At 37.9% G+C, this 25,370-nt stretch overlaps 1 protein-coding gene across 1 annotated transcript in view; it reads right to left on the minus strand.

Moving 5' to 3' along the window:
• Positions 1–25,370, minus strand: part of LOC122810945 (prosaposin-like) — a 177,207-nt gene that overhangs the window by 46,354 nt on the left and 105,483 nt on the right. Inside the window, exon 5 of the mRNA XM_044082474.1 lies at positions 3,385–3,545. Coding sequence (XP_043938409.1) covers positions 3,385–3,545 — 161 coding nt within the window. The remainder of the gene's footprint in view (positions 1–3,384; positions 3,546–25,370) is intronic.

Genomic DNA, 25,370 nt, shown 5'->3' on the forward strand with positions numbered 1-25,370 from the left:
GAGAATGTAATATGCTAGCAGGAGAGCCGGGGTGAAACACCAGTAAATGTTTCAGTTAATATTGGTGGAGAAGAGGTACAAAGTGGCATCGATAATTAAATGGACCGTAGGAAACAGAGGGTCCTGTGACCATGAGAAAAGTGAAGATAAAAATGATACAGTATAAAATGACTTACATAGAGGGAGCAGTACAGAAGGAATCCATAAATATAAAGATTGAGGAGCATAATAGAAGGGTACATAGTGTTTATAATTATGGTGGTAATGCAACAGAATGATCTCCCCTAAATGACTATGGTGGCATGATGATGATGATGATTGTCATGATTTGGTGACACTGAACATATTTGAGGAGGAGGAAGGAGGGATAAATTATAGCAGGAAGAGAAAAAGAGGTAATTCCCCAAATGGTGGCAGTAGAAGGAGGTGAGATAGTCAGGGACTGCAGGAAAATGACACTCTAGTTAAAAGGTGGAAAGAAGCATGTAACAGAGAGATGAAAGAAGGGAAATAAATAACAGCCTAGATGGAAAATGTATAGGGCAGAGGATCTAGTTTGCTGTGTTATCGTAAGGTGTGCTACACCTACTGTCTCTCTTTTTTGATCCCTTTTCTGCTACGTTTGTTTTGCTTTATGAGGCAAAGAAGGGATTTGAAATTAATGAATTAGGAAGAGATAGGAGGGTGAAGATCAAGGAACGAAGTGGTGTTAAAAGTAAGAAGAGATGCTTCAATGAGGAAAGAAATTGATAGTTAGTTATCTTTAACTTTTTATCTTTGGTAAAATGTTCATAAATATGGTTTAAATTGTGGAATGCTTTATTTTCTCCAAAATGCTCTATGGACATAGTATATACTTCATGAAAGGGCTAAGACTTGGTCTGGGTTAGCAAGATGACATTAGGTTGGAACACGGGCATTTGTGGAACTGCTAAACTGGAGTAAGGTTCATGTGGTTATGGACAATATGAACCACAGTTGCATTTAGGGAAGAAAGTGTAATGCCAGTCTGCTGTTATACAAATATTGTGGGGTTAGTTTTAGACTGGAGCATCAGACTGGAACTGTTCTTCAGAGGAGTAGTGGGGAATTAAAAATGGATAGATTGTTTAAAAAGTATATCTGAAACCATATTTGTGTATATACCTTATGCTACATAATGGCCGCGGTGGTGCAGTGGTTAGCATTGTTGCCTCACAGCAAGCGGTTCTCCTGTCCGATTCTCGGCTGGGGCACCTTCTGTGTGGAGTCTGCATGTCCTCATCACAGTCGAGTGATGTTTAAAGACATGCAAGTAGGTGCATGCATGAATGGGTGTGCCTTCTTTGAAGGGTAGGCATCAGGCTGGCAACTCGGCACCATAAAAATCCACTGCCAATCATTAGCGGACCGGAGTTCTGCTGCGGTGACCCCTAACCAGGAAAAGCCAAATGACATTAATTTACTTACCTTATGCTACATATAGAAGATCACTTGATTGTTTAGTGCAGTTGGTATTTTATGTAAAAGAGAAAGACTTTGTTGAGCCTGCCCTGTACTGTACTGGGCTGAAGCCCTGAATATGGTCCATGTGACCCAAGTTCACTGAGCTGTCAGGAGTGAGGGGCATGCTCATCCTGGGAAAAAGATGCAGGCTGGGTGAATTCCTCAAGCTCTGGTGTATGATTGGACTCTGAAAGGTGATTGGCCCAGGTGATATGAAAGTGCCAAGAACATGATATAACCACTATAGGGTCAGAGCAGGTTATGTCCTTAAAGGCCATATCTCATGACTGCCCAGCATATATGATACATTCCAGTTCACAGGGGAAATGGGTAGGACTTGGAAAAAGCCCTGTCACTAGACCACATGACATTATCAATGACATGACCCTAACATTGAGGCAGGGAAAGACAGAAGAAGGGGGGGGGTGTTTCAACATGGAATTATGGAGGTATGAATAACCCCATTAAATGGGAAAGAATTTTGGTAAAACTGGTTAGTAAATTGAGTGAGATGTTATTTTTACTAGAAGTGAAGATGAAGTGATGAAAAATGGGTATGTTTGAGTGTAAAAGCATTAAATGTACTGGGATAAAGCTGTGGAAAGTGGAAAAGGTGGGTGCAATAATCTTAGAGAGGAATAAAGAGTGATAAAAGGAGGTAGAAAGTGGGAAGGTATAGACAGAATGTGGGTAGTGGGGAAACGGCAAAGGGAAGGGAAAGGAATGATTCTTCTGAGTCTTTATGGACCCAATGATGATAATAATACTCAGCTTCCCATAAAGTGCATTGTTCATTTAAACAAAATAAAGGATGAGGGACATCGGGTTTTATTGAGAGGGATTTTAATACGGTCTAAATATAGACAGAGAACATTTGGGATTATGAAGTTCAACAGATGGTGTCAGAAAGACCTGGAAGGACTGGGGCAGCTTGTGCTCGTAGATTTATGGACAGAGATAAGATGAAAGGATATTAGTTATTATTTTCTCAATGGTTGACAGGAAGCAGCTCAGAAAACTGTAAAGTATTTGCTTAGTAGCGGACCTATAGATGAGGTGAAAAATTCCAGGAACTTGGAAATATGTCTTTCAAATTATGCTTTGTTCAAACTATGTTGCACTTGGGAGATAAGGGAGGGTGAGGTTAGGAGATAAGATCTTGGACACTGGAGGAGTGGAGAGCAGCTTAAATGGATGCGATGGACTATGAGGAGTATGAAGAGTAAGGAGTAGGATGGAATTAAGTTAGTATGGAGAGGAAGCCTGATAGGTCAGTGGGGGGAAGGTCAAAGAGAGATTGGGAAGGCTGGTGGAAGAGCTTAAGGACAATTTAAGGAATCTTCATCAGCAAGAAAGGGAGAGGAAATGGATGAGAAAGAAGTTACAGGTAAGAGATACATTAAGGAGATGTTGACAGATGTGGAAGAAACCAAGATGGTGTGGAATTATCAAAAGAGAGGTAAGCTGGTAGGGGAAGGAGAGGTGGATTTTATGAGAAAATATGTATGTCACTGGGTGGAGTTAAAAGGTGGTTTAGGGATATGAAGAATATGTCTTGGATTAGTAGAAGGGAGGGAATATGGATAAGAAAGTGAGGAAAAGAAAGTGGGGTGGTTGCAATAAGACATTTGAAAAGAAGCAGTCAATGAGATCTGATAGATATCCAACAGATTCTTATAATTAGGTGGATATTAAGGTGGTAGAATACCTGAAAGGATTATTAACTGATAAAATTAAAAATAATCATCTTTCTGAAGTAATATATGAAGTCACAGTAGTAAATGACTGACAGTCAAAAATTGTTTAGAAGACCATACTTACCAAACTAGGAGACATACAAACTCACATGGCAATAAATAAATAACATGTTTCTCAAAGTTTATAGACTTATATACTCACCTCAGGTGAGCTGTTGAATCTGTCATCACAGGACGTCTCCAGAAGTTTAGAAATCTCTGCTTTGTACATCCCATCATTCATGCCAAGCTTCATCTGTGCCACAAAACTCTGGCATGCTCCACAGTCGCCCTGATTGACCAGGCCAGCAAATAGCAGTGCTTCTGTAAATTAAATCAAAATGTCACCTGTTTCAAAATGTATAAATGGGGTAACAGCATTTACCCAGGTATTAAGACCCACCAAAAAGCAGAGATTAAATTAAAACCCATATAGTATGGAAAATGCATTCTATAAGTATGTTGCAGGTGTGTGGTATCACTACAGAGAACATCTGCATCAAATGAAACCTAATGACCTGGTAATTAAATCTCTGCTTTATTAGCTGTAATGTTCAGCTCTAACCTCTTGTCACCCTCTGCATGGAATCTGTGCTCTCTAATTTCCCCCTGCATTACAAACTGAGTTTACAAAATGTTTGCATATATATATAATAGACATATATAGACACCTGCACACATATATAGTCAATCATTAGTTTCCTACAAAAATAATCTTATAGCAAGCAAAATATTGGTAATCATTTGAAATGGCTGAAAAAGTGAACTTACATATATCAAGTTTGAGATTGTCATTTCCCACAATATTCCCCTTTCTCCAAGGTGTGCTTATCTCAGAGTTAGTATATATAAATTCTGGGGATGTGGGGGGGGGGCTCTCCCACCACATTAGGGGTGCAGGGGGCTTGCTACCCTGCAAAAAAGAAGTTTAATGGAGAAGAGTGGCATACAAGATTTGTGTTGCTCCATTTCATGCATTTTCAAATCTTGTTTTTGTTCTGCATGTTGGTACTCCAGCGTTTTGAGTGCTGACATTTCAATACAGAGCAAAAAAAAAAATCTCAATATAGATTACAGCAATCGAGCTCTCTTATCAGTCTGAAGACCAGTGGATTATAAGCTTAACAGCCAAGTCTATAAACGTGGTCCACAAAAGCATGCATATTTTAAGTTGGTCACAATGGTCCCTATTAGGGTCTATATTATAACTTCAAAGATGTAAAACTTTGACTGTTATAATATCGAACCCATTACATCGAAGGATGAAACTAGCGAAGCCACAGAACATCGAAATCTTACCGAGGGCAAGATTTTGGTGGGCCGTTCCATGGCTTCGCTATTTCCTCCACTGTGGTGCGAGAGTTGCAGACCTTAGGGTTAGGGTGCAGGTTAAGGTAAGTGGATAGTTAGTAATGTATGCATGGTTTAGTGTAGGGTTGGGTTTTGTTAACTGTATGTGTGTGGTTTATTTATTTTGCTGTGCTTGTGTTGTGTGCATGTTTCTCGGAACAGCAAATTCTTTTCCCTGGGAAAAAATTTGCTATTCTGAGAGTTCGATGTTATCATAATTCGAAATTCCAAGTTCAAACTTATGGTGTTCGATATTTTGGAATTTCGAATATATGATATAGACCCTCCCTATTATGCTCATTGTACTCTTGGTGGTGAATAGACTGAGTCAAATGTTGGATATGATGGGAATAGATGATGTGGATCATTCTAGAATGTTATAAAATCTCTCTAATGTTTACTGATATAATCAGACCATCTTGAAGCAGCAATTGCAGGTAATATTCTATAGGTCCATATACTTCTTCCAGTCTCTGTTTGCTCATGTGTGGGTATGCTTGCACACAGGGATTAGACAGTAGTGATATGTCAATGGAAAGCTTACATATTTTTTAACCTATCCCTTAGTATAATCTGACATATTCATCATTTATAAAATGCTTGCTAAAGTGACATTATTCAGCATTGTTGCACACCTTAACATTTCACAAAGTGTTTTTCCCCATAAATTAAAATACTGTGCTGCACTATAGACTTAGTCATAGACTCACAAAAGTGCTCAGTGCTTGACAAACCCACACTCCCTCAGTCGACATCTTGCTCTATCAAGCTGTCTCACATTTGACAGATCTATCCTGAGTGCATTGACTCAATACAATATCAGATTTGACACTTTTACTTAAACCTCAGCACTGAAATGATAATGCATCCTACAACCTTTTACATGAAAACACAACAAGCTTGTAAAAGATGAACAGTTGTTTTGTATTCAGACAGCCTGAAATAATGTTCATTTACAGTTCTGCATATCAAGAAGATCACAAAACTTTAATGTCCTGTGATTATATTTTCCATTAATAGGCTGGTAATCTGGCAATTTGGGGCAGGTGCAAATTATGTTAAGGGAAGCAAGTCAGAAAAGGGCAATCAGATAACATTTTATGGACTCATTCTCTTTAGCTGTTGGCTCATTGCCTTAGATGAAGGTCAGATAGGGGTAGAGGAAGTCGGCACAGAAGGAGCTGAAAGTAAAATCCATCCTGTGATGATGATGATGATGTCTATATGATGATAATCATCTAACTTGTGCATCATGCAACTATGCTGAAGGCTCCAAGGGCTACAGGAACACCAAACAAGATGCAAACCGTAAGACGTTTAATGGACTGAACTGTGTTTAAAAACTTGTACAACTTTTACTGCCTTTTGCCAGATTTGTTACCATTATAATTATTTTTAGCAGTTTTTCCTCTAATATGTGTCTTTAGTTTCACTGCAGCTTTTTTATTTTTAATTTGTTCAGGTAAAAATAATTTTCAGGAAATTCCATGGGCATCTCAAATGACACAGTAATGGAATAGACATCTGCATAGCTAAATTTATTAAAAAATCAGTTTTGGATGTCATAACCGTGAAACCATAAACGCATCTTATTAATTACCAGAAGTAATCCTGCAGAAACTGAGAAAGTAGGTAAAAGAGAGACAGACAGACAGACAGGCAGGCAGGCACAAAGAATGATATAGAAGTCAGATTTTAAAAATGGTATCACAATAAAGTAAAATCACCTAAGAAGATTTGAGGGACAATTTCAAAGATTTTGAATGACACCGTAATCTCAGTTGGTATATTTTATCATTTTTTAGGGTACACCCATAATGAGAATAAATGCACTAACACTGACAGCAGATAATTTCATTTACCTGAGAAAAATAAGTACTGGACAAACTAGAAACCATTGAGAACATACCCATAAGAAAATATTAGGATTCTAGTTACTGTTTTGGCATAAGCAAGAGTCAGTGCCTGATTAAGTACTGATAGAACACACAGCTGTTTTTAAACTGCATTAAATTCTGCTCCAAATTCCGTTAATACTCTGGTACAGTATATTATTTTAATATATGTGTAGCTAAGGAGTGTATCTATGGAATATGTAGGAATGTTCACCTTCTTTTATAAAAGCTAAGTGTTGGACTTTTGTCTAAGATGCATATTAGCAGTGAAGTAGAGGAGATAAATCTTTATGCTGTTTATATGGAAAAAGCTCAGCAAAAAGGAATAAGTCATTGAACTATTTGACCACTTACTTAACAGTTACCCTGTGCTGCTACTTTTGTGTAAAAAATGTTTTTTTTTATTGCTGTTTTACAAACTATACTGGTACATTCTAGCACTGTTAACCTTTTCTTATTATATTTACTTTGTATTCCTATGACATAATCTGTAATGTATATGTGCAATGTGTACTATGTATTTGTATTTTTCTGGAGCTTTTCTCCCCAGGATGCCATTGAAAATGTTGTGGCCCAATTGGACTATCCTGGCAAACAAACTGCAAATAAATAAATAAATACATTTGTAAGAAATCAGATATGCTTGAGTGTAATTTATGGTAAAGCTTGGTGTTTTTGAATTCAAGTAGAGAAAGCAGTGATTTATTTATTTTTTATCTTATTTATTTATTTAAGCATTTATTGATCGTGGTAATCCAGCTGGGCTGTGATAGCCCTTTTTCAGTGGAGACCCAAGGTGAAACAGTTCAGTAATAAAACAGGCAACTTTATACAAGAGACATTTTTAAAGATTAAAATTACAGTATGAATGTTCAATAACTGAAAAGCAGCTACAACAGAAACAAATGCAATCAAAAAATGTAGAGTCATTACATCCAAATACAAGACAATATGTTGTATATACAGTGAGGCTTAAAATGACAAATTACAATTTTACATTTATGGGTGGGAGGAATAAGAGAGGTGATGTGGGAGATATGAGAAGAAAGCAAAGAGGAAGTGATTTTTTTCATTGAAGTTCAGTACTGTTCCTGACAGGCACACTCTTCTTCTTCCTTTTGGCTTTTCCCAGTTAGGGGTCGCCACAGCGGATCACCTGTCCACTCATGATTGGCAGTAGAGTTTTACGGTGTTGAGTTGCCAACCCAGCTCCCAACCTTCCACAGAAGGCACACACTCATACCTAGGGCCAATTTAGAGTGTCTAATCTACCTACAGCATGTATTTGGGATGTGGAAGGGAACCGGAGCACCTGGAGGAAACCCACACGACCACAGGGAGGACATGCAGACTCCACACAGAAGGCATCCCAGCCGAGGATTGAACCAGAGAACCTCTTGCTGTGAGGCGACAACGCTAACCACTGCACCACTGTGGCCACCTAAAATGTCTGAAATATAAAATAAACAAGTGTAAGCAGTTCTAGATTACATTTAATATCTGCTTCTGATTTGTCTATGGATATAAATCAATCTAATTTAAAACAAAATGTGTGGGCAACACATTTGTTAGTATCATACCTCACAACTGCCCTGATTTTGACTCATATTTTTGCCCTGTCACTCATAACATTTTTGATTTCTGATAAATTACTGATGATTACTGTTAGTCAATACTGACAGACATTATAGAGTTTTATCCTTCATATTGTTCATAAATGCATTTTCATACAAAACCTGTTGTTCACTTAAAGTTATAAGTGAATTGGAGTGATATTAAAAATTGTTCTTGAATTTGGGCCTTTGTTTTCATCTTAGGCTTGTCCTTGTCCAGAATTCTTGACAAAAAAGTTAAGAGGTATGACTAGAGTTGTTGTCTCACAGTTACTTGATTCTCTGATTTGATTCTTGGCTGTAGCATCTTCAGTGTGAAGTTTACAGTTTACACATCCTCTCTGTGTCTGTGTGGGTTTCTGCAGGGTGTATCAATGTCCTCCCACATCTCAAAGATGTGCTGTAGATAAATTGTTAAATTACCAGGTAACCTGTAGCCATATGAAAGCGAGTGTGAATATGCGTGTGTGCGTGGGTGTGTGTGCGTGTGTGTGCGTGTGTGTGCGTGTGTGCGTGTGTGCGTGTGTGCGTGTGTGTGTGTGTGTGTGTGTGTGTGTGTGTGTGTGTGTGTTTGCATGTGTCTGTGTGTGTCTGTGTGCATCTGTGTGCATCTGTGTGTCTGTGTATATCTGTGTGTGTCCTGTAGTGGCCTAGTGCCCAGAACGTTTCTCCGCCTTACACCCAGTGAAAGCTAAGAAAGGCTTCAGTGCCCTCATAAGCCTAAAGTAAATTAAGGGAGCAGTTGTAGAATGAATGTTTCAATGAAAGTTATGTCATGTAAATCATCACTTATGTAATGATTGTTATATTAACAAACAAGTTCATTCTATGCAATTTTAACCATCTTTTTGAAATATATAGTCTGCATAATGAAGTATGTATAATTTAAATTTCTAAACAGTTTTTAGTATACTTTTTCTTTATTTTTCTTGAAACATTTATATTCAAAAATGAAAGACAAGGGGAGGGGAAAAAAGGGAAATCTGCAATAGTGGAGGGAAAAGTGTCCCATTCTGATATAGCAAGAGATGCTACAAAGTCATAGGTTCATAGGTAAGTACAAGCCTAGCTGCTCATTCAGGCCATTTTAAGCTTAGCCAATGTCCTTTTTGGTCCTTGAATAAACCTATCCTGTTTGGTGTTAGACTGGCCTTGCTCATCCCATGGTCAATAAATAAATATATATATATATATATATATATATATATATATATATATATATATATATATATATATATATATATATATTACCTCTAGTGAGAATAATTTTAGGGAACCCATGCATGAGACAAACCATTTAGGCACTGCCTTTGCCCATTAGTAGTACAGGGTCAATCCTGGGGTAAATTTTCTGTTTCCCAACCATAGATCCAAGTTGTAGTTGAATATGGATAGGGGTGAGCTTGGTTTTATGTAGATGGTGTGTCTATTCAAGAGCAGATGCATCACCTGCAAGACATACCTGTCCCTCCAAATCATTCTGTTGATGTTACATGTGATAAATACAAAATAAAAAATGCCAACTAAATACAAAGGCAGTCTCTAAACATAGAAAGGGGTGCTGAATGAGAGACACAAACATTCAGCTTATTGCTTAATGCCATTAACTAAAGCAGCATACATGGCAAACTACATTGAAAGTGTTTTGCTTAACTGACCCCTTAAATTTCTAACAGAAAACATGTGATATGCACTTTCAGTTTTTAGAAGTATTCTGTACTGCAAGTGTAAGTAGCTCCCAGAGGAGTGTGAACACAAAATAATAGAGAACTGTTTCTGTGAATAGAACACCTAAATGCATGTGTGCTATAGACAAATTCAGCTTATCTTCCTACACATGCTGCTGTGTGTGAACTACCTTAGTCTTCTGGTAACAAAGTTACTATGAGTTCCATCTCCCAGCTCTACTCAATGTACTTACAACTACATAAGGGAGAAGAGTGGAACATTTCTTGCAGCATGTTAGGGCTCAGAGATATAAAATGAAAAAGTTGTCAGGGAAAAATCTCCAAGTAAGTAAAACAGTTGGAAAGGTCCAGAAATATGACCAGATTATCTGGATCAGGGGAATGAAGTCATCCTCTGACCTTAGCCACCTGCCTCCAAAAGGCTGGTGGTAGGTTTCTCTGCGAGTCTTTGCATAGTCTCTGCAACCTAAATAGGTACTCTGCCCCACCAAACTGTCCTACTCCTAACTAACTTGCATGTTTTACTTCAATAGAAAAACAAATGGAGCCTTCACTTGCACAGGTTATTGGCTTCTTATGTTAACTTTCAAAACCTATGTGATGCCATTGGTCACAAGCGAGTTACCCTAAAGAATCTGAGATTTCTTCAACAGTACATATTCTGTTTTTATAAATATAGGATGCTTGGGTAACCATGGAAGTTTTATAGCCTTTTGAGGAGCTAACAGGCAATCTTGTCAAAAGCCAGCTTTAGCAATCTAGTAATACCTGAAGAGAAAGTGCCAACATTTCACCCTGAGGATATTCCTATGTAATCTTCTAATGGTCAGAAATGGATACCTTTTGGAATAGCTAGTATATTTTGTAGCAGCTAAAACATATCTGTCGGTAATCAACCTTGTAGGTGATCCATGGGACATGGTAGAAACGTATGAACATGAAATGAGTATTTGCAGGTCATAGTTCATGAATAGACAGTATAGTACTTGACCATATATAGACCTATTATAGTTAGGTATACAGCAAAAAGTAATGAGTTAAGTTGGTAAACGGAAGACCATCATCTCATTTTGATTTGTATATCACTTTAACTGATACTCTTGGTTTCAGAGGGACCCCCCCCCCCCTAAAAAAGATCTTTTGTGTCCAGAGCTGAGCAGCTTTAGGATCAAGATAATTCATCATAGTTTCATTAACATACATTTTTGATCTGGTAAGAGACAAAACAGGGACCAATGAGTGCTTCGTAATTACAGAGCTTTTTGAATTGTGCAAAACTTGATCAAACTGATGCATTTCCTATCTTGGAAGATCCAAAGATATTATTTAGCCATTTTGGTTGTGGTGAAATAAAATGTCCTTTTTAGTTGAAGGACAGAATGTGTCCATATATAAGATTACTGATTTACACTGGTTGCCTTCATAAATAAAAAATAAGTAAACAATATTCAGTAAGTGGTAGATACAGGTCATGCGAGAGAGTGGTGGAAAGGAGATCATCATAATGGCACAAACTTACACTAGATTCTTAATGAGTTATCTACACCAACACGATGGCAGATCGTTCTAGACTACATTTATAATACCAAGGCAAAAAGCAGTGGGAAAATGGGCAATGTTTCACCCTCATTTCAAACGAATCACCGAACAAAGCTATAAGCATATATAAATTTCTGATATAGCACCATAATTATTGTACAATCTCTTAAAAAGAGGCAAAGCAACTAAATCATACAGAGGATACTGAACACGTAACACAGGTTTAAGCCCATCAAATTCCTTCTTCACAGTTATACTATAAACTTGAAGTGTTAAAAAGAGTTAAACAGAACAGCGTATCTACGAAAACCACAAAACTAGAAAGGTATGCATGAATGAGGATTAAAATGGAAGTCATCTTGAAGACCCATTTGAGAAATCTAAGCTAAGAAAGGCATCTGCTAAGTGCAGTTTTTATTTTATTTGTAAGTCATAATTTGTTTAAAGTGCACAGATATCTAGTCTGATGAGAACAAAAAAGAAGATTAGCCTTTTTATGGTGGCCATTTATTTTACTTTTATTTGTTAGACCACTCAGTGGGTAAAGGCCTAATAGATGATGAAAGGAAATCCAAATTTAAGAGTTGCACTTTGTGAGAGTATATTGCCTTAAAATGTGAGCTATATGTTAAGAGTTCAGTGCTGTTATATTAAAAATGTGACCAGGTGCTCTTTTGCAGTATAATTTAAGAAAGCTAAAGGTGCCTAAGTGAGCAGGTAGCAAACAAAATGCAAGCAAGTATCATTCGTAGTAGGCACAATAATATAGAATACAAGAATATCTGCAAACACACATATGTCTGGATGAAATACAGTGATGAATCTCTTCTGCTGTTAATAACTTTGTCAAAAATGAACTATTGGAATACAGCCTCACAAGTAAAATAATAGTGATTGATTCAAAACTCTTATGCACTGCATCACATACAGCAATTGAGGCAACAGAGGATTGACAAGCATGCAAGGGTTTTGTGTGTGTATCTGCGTGTGTGTGAGTTTTTGAGGGTGCTTGTATACCAAAACCACTTCCATCAGCAGCTACTTTTGTTTCTGCTGTATACATACATACATATATGTACATACTACATAAAATGTATTCAAAGAAAGATCTGTATCAAACTTTGTATAAGTGTGGGGGCTCAGCTATGGTCTTTCATAGGTTCTTTATCAGCTTTGTTCACTATTAGTCCCAAGCCTTCCAAAAGTCAACACATAAACTTTATGTATATTTCTTTCAATGTTTTTACTTCAGCATTGAAAATATTATGTGTCTCTGTGCATAAACATGCATATTACTTTCTGCTCTTGCCCCTAATGATCAATTACCCCTGAATCTATAAATTTTGTTTTCAGTTGAGTAATTACACATCATTAGATATCTGTAGAGATCTATGCTCTTGGCCTTATTAACCTATTAAAAGCATGGTATTTCCCAATGATGCACTGAAAAAAAAAGTACTTTTGTGAGAGAATGTGTGTGTGTGTGTGTGTGTGTGTGTGTGTGTGTGTGTGTGTGTATAAAAAGTTGGAACAGTGGGCTATGAATAGATTATGTCCAATAAATTTGACTGTAGTTATCAAATGTGCAAATTATATTATGTGAATTAACAAGCATATTATTACATCATGAAGTATTTACAATTTGCATTTAGAAAAATAAATGAACATTTATGCATAGCCTTTCTTAACTTCCTTTCATGTCAAAATATTTTCTAAGATAGGTAATACTCCTAAAACAAAGAGGTTTTGGCCATGGTTTTGAAACTTTTGAACCGTTTAAATGGAGATTGTCGTACAGCACGATATGATTTACTTTCCTCACTCTAGTGCTATCGCAGAGTCGGTATATTTAGTTAGCAGAGGGTGTGGGAGTGCAGGGGGATTTGCCCCCCTGCAAAAATGTAAAAAAAAAATTTTTTTTGTTTTTATTTACATTTTGATGTTATAGTCTCAACCATAACAAATTCGAAGTTTTGAAATTTCAAAATTTAGAAGTAGATCCATAAAAATATATGTATATATATATATATATATATATATATATATATATATATTTTTTTTTTTTTTTTTTGGAAGTTCAAAACTTCAGTAAAAAAAAAATAAACTTTTTTTTTTACATTTATGCAGGGGGGGGGGCAAGCCCCTCTGCACCCTCCACATCCCCTGCTAATTAAATATACCAAATCTGAGATCGCACTACAGTGATGACAGTGGTAAATTTCCCATTCCGTGCTGTATGGCGATCTCCATTTAAACCATGCGAAGTTTCAAAGCTTTGATCTTATGGCCTTGACCATATGAAGTTCAAAGTTTTAAAACTTTGAGATTCCAAAGTAGACCCATATGACTATGTATATATATATATATATATATATATATATATATATATATATATATATATATATATATATGTGTGTGTGTGTGTGTGTGTGTGTGTGTGTGTGTGTGGTGTGTGTGTGTGTGTGTGTGTGTGTGTGTGTGTGTGTGTGTGTGTGTGTGTGTGTGTATGTGTTTGAAATAAGGAAACAACAGAATAGTACAAAAGTTTAAAAGATGATTACAGCTGTTTATAAATATATGTGTCCCAATCTGTGAGCCTGGATATAGTTATAACCTCAGAAAATTTGTAATAGTGCTTGCATACACTACACCTTTATCACATTGCTGATGAGAATACATGCAGTGGATTGCTACAAAATGAAACAATATTTGCAAAACTCACAAGTGTATCTGTATATGCTTACATGACTGTGTGTGTGTGTGTGTGTGTGTGTGTGTGTGTGTGTGTGTGTGTGTGTGTGTGTGTGTGTGTGTGTGTGTGTACTCGTACATTAATAAATAATCTTAAATAGTCCTTAGTTATGGAGAAAATAATTCAGGTATATTCCTATTTTATGTATCTGACATGTACTCTCTTTGAGTATGGAAAAAGAAAGCGCATTCATTTGCATAACATGTTCACCTACACAACTTACTTAATAAAAGTCATTCTGCACATCACAATCTGATTTTGTCCAAAATGTTTCATAGTTCTTTTCATGTGAAGAAGTATTGCACAAGTACATGTGGTGAACTAGTGTGCCACATATAAATGATTTCTCTCTTCCTATCCCATGCACTGTTTCAAGACTAATTTCTTTGTGCAGAAACAAATTGGTTAGTGTAATTAATTTTTCTAGAGAAAGCCATTATAGTGTCTTTGTTTTACCAAAATATTATTGAAATGCCCCCTTCTTGGAACGTATGCAGTATTTAAATCTCTGTTGCCGTACCTACCAGCTCAGAGTTACTTTGCCTGAGACACAGTACTAGTTTTCATTTCTTTTGCTTGAAAAATGTTGAAATTTGTCCAGGTTTTCTGGCTCACAATCATGACAAATATGTTTTATTTAACTTGTCTGCAACCATATATTGCATAAAAGTACTCTTGACAAGGAAACACGTTTTTAAAATATTTACTGTTGTTGGAACTCTCTAGGAAGATGTGCCCCAAATAGATACACACATATAGAATATAGAATATATTTATTTGTATACATATTAATGCCTTCACAGCATTTGGACTAAATTACACAAATTGCCCACACATATAAAAAGTTTGCCTAATGGATGCACCTTTAGAGATAAGTTAATTCTGTACGAGTTATTACAATCTTGTTAACTTTGCTGGACCCATCACAAGCTCTCATGCCAAAATACTGACATATTTTGCATCATCTACATCAAATAAAATCTTAATTGTTAGACAAATTTAAGAAATCTACATCTAGGTATATGTGTAGTATTTTTGTGGCACTGAATGAAACCCTCTGATTTGTTACATCGATAACACATAAATGTAACTGTATAGTTATTTCACACTGATGTGGTTATTTTGTTACCCACTATATTGCTATCTACACTTTTTCCTTTCCTTATTCTTACTTACTAAAGATCCTCCATGTTTACAATCCATCCTCCTTCTCCTTCGCACTTCCTTGTTACTTAATTCCTGAAGTTATAATCCTAGGCTTTGTTTAGAATATACACTTACCATGGTCATGACATTGGCATAATTTGTTGAACAGTCATTTGAAATGTGTGCACATAATTATAGCTACTTATATTTCCTTAACTGACATATACTTTTATTTTGTTATTTGGATAGCCTATTACTGGATCCAAATGAGATATTATTATATCAATTTATAACTTTGCTCCCGGATTTGCTATGGCTGAAGTGGATTCTACTAAGATTACTTACTGCACTGTTGTTCTGCATTACTTTATGCATAGGTGTAAACACTGCTGTGTTCTTAGCTAGCTATGTGTGTAAGACACTCATACAATGGAAATTAATGCTAGGTATACTGTCTCTGCCTACCTGTATTATTTTTTTTCTCTCTACCCATGGTATTTTTGTCTCTTGCTCTTTTCCTGAATTACTTGCTCATAACTAATCTCCCTCCTCTCTGTTTTTATAGCCCTAGTGGATTTTTCCCTGTGGTTTTCTCCTGGCCACAGTACAGGCAGCACAGGATTGAGGACCTTAACAGATACCCTGCAATTCTATATGTCCAGAAGCCACCATTTAAAGCTTAAAATAATACCACTGAAGTATGTGTCCCAGTAAATAACTACTACATAAGCTAATCTTTTAATTAATGCTAGACTTTATAAGCACAACAAGAATTTACAGTGTTTTTTTTGCTAGTCACCACGAAAAGCAGACACCAGCAGCTCCTATCCTTTCTCTTTGGTCACCCACTATCCTCATACTGTTTCTGTGTATATTCTCCTGTTCTGCACTTTACCCTTCCCGAATTCATTTCTAGCCTCACTCATAATTGCCTTTCCTAGTGCACCTGCCCTATTTTACTGTCTTCAGACTCTTACATATTATTTTTTTTATGTTTTGCCCTGCTTTTAACTGCTAGTAATACCTCTCTCTCCCTCTAAAAATCCCCTCTCTATTGTAGCTTATTTTAACCATATAGCACTGGGTTTCCTTCAAGTAAATCTACTTGTGTAGCTTGAGGCCAGTGTCCTTTTGTAAGCTTACTTCTGCTCATATTTTATTTCTTTTTATTTTATTTCTGGTGACTATACATTTAGAAACTTTATATCCTTGTCTCTCAAGCTAGTTTTTCACTATCTTTTCTGATTGTTTCTATGACTTCCTCTTAACCAGGGTGCTAGCCCCGCTCCGTTCACCCTCGCTACGCTCGGGCTCACTTTGCTCCCCTACTCTACCCCCATTTCCATCCACCCCATTACAATAACCTTTATACCTAACTATCCCTCCCCTTCCTGTCCCACTAGCCACTACAATTCCACTTCCTGCCTATTGCCACAACCACCTTACTAATCTGTCAATCTTGTCAACACCACTTCATCTATACCACTGTCTCTCTACCTACTCTATCTGACCATATTTTATTCCAACATGTATTATTTTCTAATATCTTCTACACTACTCCTTATTCTCTCTATCTCCACCTCTTACCACTCCAATCTCTCTGGCCCACTCCTATGTTTACCAACTTCTCACTCATACAACATACATCCAACTACTCCATCTTTTACTATCTCCCCTAATCTCTTTACTACCTCTATCTCAAGTCTATATAAACTATCCATAATACAGGTTTTTAAACCTTCCCACAAAGCTAAGTCAAAACTATACAAACTCCATCTAGCATCTACTACACACTCTCTCCTCACTAAAAACCTACTTTGTTCTGGAGATATCCATCCCACCCCTGTCCCCTCTTCTCTCCCCAAAACTACCTCTACACTGCCCCCATCTTACTCCTTTAACAGTCACCAACCTCAGTCACAACAATCATCTCCATCTAAATACTTAACTAGTTACTCATTGAATATTCAGAGTCTAGCAAATAAAGTCACTGAGCTGCACTCATGGATAGCTCCCAATACCGCTCATATCCTCTCGCTATCTGAAACCTGGCTGAAGCCACACATCTCAAGTAGTGAAATACTCCCACCAGGTTATAATATCTTCCGATCTGATAGACCTGTAAAAAAAGGTGGTGGCGTGGCCATCCTCTACTCAAACATTCTTAACTTCTCACCATACCCTTCCCCAATCAGTGACTTCCTCCCAGCTGAAATCATCATCCTTAACTGCCATCTGAATCCCCACAAAAAACTTGCAATTGCCTCTATCTACCTTCCTCCTGGTAACAATCTGCCCATTCTTGAAAACATCCTATCCTGGTTCTCCCACAACATACCATATGAGACACTTATCCTTGGTGATGTCAACATTGATTGGTCCAAACTCACAACTGACTCCCCCAAACTCAGTATCCACCTACACGGCTTCCACCAACTTATAACATCTCCCACTCGCTTCCATAAAAATTCCTCTTCCAGCTCCATCATAGACTGGATCCTTACCAATTCCCCCCACCAATACCACAATCCCACCACCTTATCTGACTCCCTCAGTGATCATCTCCCTACCACCCTCTTAAGACACTACTCCCATATTCCTAAACCCCACCTTATCAAAGACTGTCAAAAACTATCGACTTTCAATTCATCCCAATTTAACTCCATTCTCCACAACATATTTTGGTCCATTCTAAAACACCTCCCCCTAAACGATGCTGTAAGCACTTTCAATAGCATCTTCATGAATACTCTAAACTCCTTAGCTCCCTCTAGGAAGATCAGAGTAAAATCAAACCATGCTCCCTGGCTCTCCAAAGAGACTAGGTCCCTTGTGAAACAAAGAGATCATGCTTGGAAAACCTGGACTAAAACTAAACAACCACCTTTTCTTCAAAAATACAGGCAACTGAAGAACCTTGCAAAAAACATACAACTAATGACAAAAAGTTATACTATAGCTCTGCTCAGCTTAACAACAAATCCAATCCTCAAAAATTTTGGTCAACTCTCAACAACATCCTCTATCCTGGAAAGCCCTCTAATCCCTCCCCATACCCTAACTCTTCCTCTGAGGAAACAGCTACCCTCTTGAATAAACACTTTATCTCTTCCATCCAAAATATGGTAACCTCTAAGCCAAACTCTACTTTGACACCCACCTCTCCAAGTCCCACTAACACAACTTTGTTTTCTTTTGAGCCAGTTCCCATTACTTACATCAAATCTCTACTACTCAAGCTAAAACCTTGCTCTCCTTCCACTGACAATCTATCTCCTACATTCCTCAAACTTGCTGCTGACTCAATTGCCTATCCTGTATCTATACTAATTAATCGATCTATTCTGGAATCAACTGTCCCCACCCTTTGGAAATCTTTCTTCACTATCTCTCTTCATAAAGGTGGAAACTCCACTGACCCCTCAAACTACCGACCCATTGCCATTCTGCCCCCTCTCTCCAAGATATTAGAAAAATGTATTCACTCACAGTTTCTCAATCACCTCCTCACACACCACTTACTTACCCCTACCCAACATGGATTTCGTCCTCACCACAGCACCACCACTGCCCTCCTCTCCTTCACTCATATCATTGCAGAGGCTCTAGACAACAATAAACTCATTTCCTGTCTCTTCCTAGATCTCTCCAAAGCCTTCAATACTGTCTCTCATCCTCTACTACGATCCAAACTCGCAAATCTCCACTTATCCCCCTCCGCACTTGCCTGGTTTAATAGTTACCTATCTGGCAGAGAACAATCTGTCAAATGGTTCTCATCCTCCTCACCTTTCCTTCCCATCACCACTGGTGCTCCCCAAGGCTCCATCTTGGGACCCCTTTTGTTTAACATCTTCACCAATGATCTTTACACCTCATGCAAAGAATCCTTCCTTATTCAGTATGCCGATGACTACACACTAATATCCATCTCAAATAACATTCCTGAACTACACTCCTTGACCCAACAGGCCCTATTATCCACTGAACAATGGCTCTCTCACAACCTATTGATCCTAAATCTCAAAAAGACCAAACTCCTACTTTTCCTTCCCCATTCTCTTTCTCATCACAAAACCTCCTTTTTTATTACATTTTCTAACAATACAAATATCCAACCTGACACCCACACAAAACTCTTAGGGGTCATTATCGATGACGAACTCAAGTTCAACCTACACATACTCCAATGTATAAAAAAAACAAACCAGAAACTAGGTCTGCTATATCAGAACACAAAATTCCTAACCCCTGAATCTAGACTTACCCTGGGCCAAGCACTCCTCCTCCCCTCCCTCTTATATGCCGCCCCAGTTCTTACCAATATCCAGGCCTCCACTCTAAACAAACTGCAACAGACTTACCATAAAATAGCCAGATTCATTACTAACTCCCCATACAACTCACACCACTGCATTTCTTTACACTCTCTTCAATGGCTTGAACTTCCCCAGTTTCTGCTATCTTATCAATTTCATATGCTACACTCTAGTCTGTATAAACCCTCCTTCTGTCCATCTCTATCTTCCTTAGTCTCCATCTACATCCCATCCCGGACCCTCCATACCTCTAACCAACAATTACTTGATATCTACCACCCAAAAAGGTCAGTAGGCAAACTACTCTACAAACACTCCCTTATCCATGCTTGGAACAAACTTCCCCTTGACTTACGTTCAATCTCCCACACCTCACACTTTAAAAATAAACCAAAAGTTTATTTTCTCAATTCCAGAACCTGCCCTTGCCATGACCCTACCTAGTCTTCCTTCCCTTTATGTACCCTCAAAAGGACCATACTTAGTGCCTCATTACACCTCTCTCTTCAATGTGTCTACTATGCATTTGCACAATTTTATACAAACAAAAATGTTCATTGTTGACCTATTGAACTATATAAATGTACTTAACTTCTTTTTAATGCAACTTTAACTTTATGCATGTATCCCAACATATGTGAATCATTTTGCTATAACTGCTGTTATATCAATATTGTTTAAAATTGTACTTGTTTTAAAATGTATTACTGGAGCTTTTCTCCTCGGGTCTCCACTGAAAATGGGCCACAAGCCCAGTTGGACAAACCTGGTTAACAAATGTCAATAAATAAATAAATAAATTTAATAGAATTAAATAAATAATAACTCTTTAATTAGCAGAGCAGTCTCATACAGACTGCGCAGAGGTGACCTGTGTCTGGCATACAAGGCCATCTCAGACCCAGCGCTGTAGGAGTTGCTGCATATCCATTAGTCAAAATCCACTTAGACAACCTGCACACAATGCCTCAGCCTGGTCTGTGACATTAATAGAACTTATTGGCAGGATAGATTTGTGCCCCAGAGACTCCTCCATCTGTGGAATAGACTCCATCTCCATGTTAAGCAGAGTATGTCTCTAGCCCTCTTTGAGAGGAACCTGGACGAATGGATGGGAAACAGAAAATTCATCCATGGGATCTCACCTGTGTCCATGCTGGACAAGGGGAAACAGGTGCCAACTTTATGGGAACATGGGTGAAATTCTTGACTAGACTTATAATGGCCTCTAGGCCAATAGTGTAGTATTATCTAAAGAACCTATGAATCTATGAACAATGCATTGTAGCCTCCCAACTTGCTTCTGATTCCCAAACCCCCATTTGTGTATTTGTTAACAACACCAGGCTGAGAAAAGTTCTCCCTGGTTCTAAAAATATAAAATTTGGGTAGTTTTGAGATGTTCTCCTGGAGGAGGTGAAAGGAAGCAAGGTGCCACATCAAGAGCATCATGACTGCATATTACACTTGAGCAGACTATGTTATGCAGCTTTATGTGAACAGATCAGCAGTGTCATTGGCACAGAGACATAACTCTAACTATAATCCAAGTGACCTAAGTTTGATTAGTGGCTCAGGTATTTAGTAGCTCAGGCAGGAAGAATGGGCATATCTGTACTGTGAGCTAAGAAGGGTGGTGGGCACCTCTGTAGTGGAGCTTCAGCAGAGGCTGGAGCTTGGAGAGAGGATGCCGGGGGTAGGAGGTCACTGTCCTATGCCACCATGGCAGAAAACATGCTCAAATTGCACACAATGACATTCAATTCTCAGCTGGAGATCCTTCTGTGTGGAGTCTACATGTCCTCCTTGCGGTCGTATGACATTTAAAGACATGCAGGTAGGCATGTGCGTGAATGGGTGTGCCTTCTTTAAAGGTTGGGCATCAGGCTGGCAACTCATCACTGTAAAATCCACTGCCAATCATTAGCGGACCAGAGTTCCACTGTGGCAACCCCTAATCGGGAAAAGCCGAAAGACTTTTTTGAATAAAATGTCATTTACCATCAGTGGGATGTTGTTGCTAATGGAGAAGTTTTAGCTCCCTTATCTACACTGTACATCCTCCAGCATTTTACTATTAATATTTGAACTACTAAGTGGATGATAACACATTGGATGTGCATAGAAGCAACAGAAAAGAAAGATTAAGAAATGGTACTGATTTCACAAGTACACAGTAGAATTAGTTCTGTATCCAGATGTTATATTTTACTGGCCATAATGCTGTACTTTGTGAGGATGAATGAACATAGCATTCAGCCTTGCAAAGGCCAGGATCAGGGTACAGCCAAGTTGAACAGGTTTACAGACTCCAAGGGGGAAAACAATTAAACCAAAAATAGCATGCAGCATTACGATTTTGATGTAAACAAAGTATATTGTGAAGTTGCTTGTTTGAATTAACGCCACTTCCAGATGCAAAATGTTGCAGAGATGCATGAATACTGCCTTCAGTTTCACAAAGCTTGTGTTATTGGGAGGAGGTTGGCTGTGAAGTTATATCCTTTGCCACATTAATTTAGCAAGTAGTTGAGCTCTTTTACACAAACATACCAAAGCAATGTGATCTGTGTCATACGTTAATAGGGAAGCAATATTCACTAGCTTAAAAGGACTGTAGCAACAGTGAGAAGCAACATAAACTATGTTCCTTTTGAAATATAGTCTTTCGGCATTTCCCGGTTAGGGGTCACTACAGCAGAACTCCAGTCCACTAATGATTGGCAGTGGATTTTTACGGTGTTGAGTTGCCAGCCAGATGCCCAACCTTCAAAGAAGGCATACCCATTCATGCAGGCACCTACATGAACGTCTTTAAATGTCACTCAACTGTGGGGATGACATGCAGACTCCACACAGAAAGCACTCCAGCCAAGAATCGAAAGGGAGAACCTCTTGCTGTGAGGTGACAATGCTAATCGCTGCACCACCGCAGCCCTGTGTTCCTTTTGAAATATAAAAATGGCAATAGATGACAAAGCATTAGCCATGCATAGAAACAACATACAGTATTTTGCTCCTGGTTAAAAATATATTGCATTACATTCACAAGCATTCATTTATGAAGAAGAATGAATATAGCCTCCATATATAGTACCTTAGTGGCAATGTCATACTTGCATGGCTGAATGAATACATCATTCAGTCATGCAAAGGCCAGCATCATGGGACAGTCAAGTTGAAATGGGTTATGCTTTGAAAGGAAAACATTTACATAGAAGCAACATACCAATTTTCTCTTAATAAAACAAAAATAAGAGTCAAGAGTCACACCACTTTTACAAGTGCTCATTTGCGTGTATGAATTAATAAAGCCTACAGATTCTGAAATGAGCAGTTGACTGAATATTTTATTCAGCTATACAAAGATCTGTATCACATGACAGAGGGATAAGGACTTTTCATTACAAACATGAGCTAACAGAAATGTTTTCCTTCTTCCATAAGACTCTGTAAATAAATTAATATTTATTTCAAGTTATTATATCCTGCCTTACTTTGAGTCTTCTATCATTTGGATTAAAGACCTGCTTATACCCTAATCAGGCACAAGATTAAATGGGAAACAGAAAGAAAAACAGATTGAGATGAGGGAATGTGGTGAGGACACAATGAATGAGTCAACAGGTATAGAATAGCAAAGTACTGATACTTTAAGGGATAGGTTTAAGGTGAAACCCTTACCTGCCTGTTTTCCTAATGAAAGTGACAGATAAAACAAAGGAAATTAAACAGATTTTAAAACAGATGAAAGACACCATTAAAAAGACAACAGGACATTGAACGTGGACAGTAAAAAAAGCATAAATGTTTGTCTGAAAAATAATGTGTTATAATCAAATTGCAAGTTGCATTCCAAATGACTCCCTAAAACCAATGAAATCAGTAAGTAATAGACAGAAAATAATTACTTAAACAATATAAATATACTAGTATAAGTACTGCATATGAAACTTTTACTTAAAAATGAAGATTTATATTCAATTGAATGGGGTCATGCTGACTAGTAAAACTCTCTTTTTACAAGTTGTAAACTGTATTTATATTACATTTAATAAAGGTACAACTACATAGTGAAAGGAAGGGAAGAGAAGTTAATGACTGATCAATGAAAAAAGGAATTAATATATTGTGCGAAGTAAAATAACTGAGATCAGTAACTGTCTGTGTAGAAATAACTAACTTCTTCTTATTTTGACAACATGCTGTCTGATAGAAGTACGTGTTTAAATGAAAAAGGAAACTAATATATTAAGTTATGGAAACCAACAGACCGTATTAGATAATGCTAGTTCTGTTAAGAAGAGCTAGTAAAATTGATGCAAATGCTAAGTCCAGAAATGCATGAAAAAAATAATGAGACAAGTATGGTGACTGAAAGTAAGTAGATACCAAGAGTCACAAAAACAATATACTGGAAACACTCCCCAGGATTCAGCAAGCTCTGCATGGTGTGCAGGAATATTACAAGAGCTGCTGCACGCAATATGTCTGATGAGCAATCCAGGAACAAGCTCCTGGGATGTACATGAGTGCTCCTACACCATTCCGGCACGGACACAGCTCAAGTATGCTAATTACCTCATTTGCTGGTAAAAAACATGCAAATGAGGTGAATTAGTAATCCAGGAAGCAGGCAGGCATCTGTGCATGAATAATGTAACCTGAAGAAATATATTCAGTTACTAACCGAATACATTTCTGCAAATTACAAAATGGAGGCATGAGAGCTCCAAAGGAAGCATGTATTCGATGTAGCAGGCATGCCAATAGCAAAATATATGACCACTGGCATGGGGAATAGTTGCAAAACTATAAAAAATAGCTTTTATTTTTTTGGGCCGATTTTGGCTGTTTAAGCGTAGGGCAGTGGTGTGCAAATGGGATCAGCCCGAAAATAAGAAAAAAAGTTGGAAATAAGTTTTTAAACCCAAATCAGCATTTTGCCATGATAGCCAATGGCATGCATAAGACAAAAATACCAGGGAATAGTGGTTGCTAAGGGGAAGGCTCAGTGTGAGTGTGATAACTACGAATTAGTATTCTGTTTTATGCAAATGAGGGAATTGATACTGAATTACAGATTTCCTGTCAGTGTTAACTTGTACCTAACTGTGTAGGTGCAGCAACACCATGGTATAAGTATAAGAGGTACATGACCTCATAAGTGGGAGTGTCATGCATGCTGTAAGCTTAATGGAGTTCTGTGGCCCGTGCTTGCCCTAAGCTAAGCACAACTAAGGAAGGGGGTGTGCCTGGGGCTGCCTAGCAGTGTTTACATTGCCTAAATTGGAGTGCATGCCATGCACCGGGTTTTAAACAAAAAAAAAAAAAAACAGGAAATAGCAGCTCTGTTCACATCTGAGCACTTGGTATGCGTGGCATGCCTTGGGGCTTAAACGGGAAGGCAATGGGAAGGGAAAACAGCAGTAGGAAGGCAATCAAGGTGAACTAGCATAGCTGTCAGGTAAAATGTATCAGAATCAGCCAATTACACAGGCAGCAGCCCAGTCCAGCACACTACTATAAACTATGCAAACACCTTTCACTCTGGTTTTTCCCACAAACTCTACACCACCCGTGTACACAGATGGAGTAATTTTACCTGACAAAACTAACAAAAATGTTAGGGTCTGCTGTTGCTTCTCATACATCAATATGTAGAAGAGACTGAGGGTGGTGAGGATGTGAATGCTGACAACCAGCCCACAGTGAGGAGGAGCAGAAGAGTGTACAGACCCAGGGTAACCTACCAGGGGCTACATGAGCTGGAGGTAGTGGAGCACTATACGTTTATTGGTTATAACTCTGCTGCATTCCACAGGATCATAACTGTGATTTGTGTGA

The sequence above is a fragment of the Protopterus annectens genome, chromosome 9.part0 (genome assembly GCF_019279795.1).
Source record: "Protopterus annectens isolate FY-2018-M chromosome 9.part0, PAN1.0, whole genome shotgun sequence".
Taxonomy (NCBI): domain Eukaryota; kingdom Metazoa; phylum Chordata; order Ceratodontiformes; family Protopteridae; genus Protopterus; species Protopterus annectens.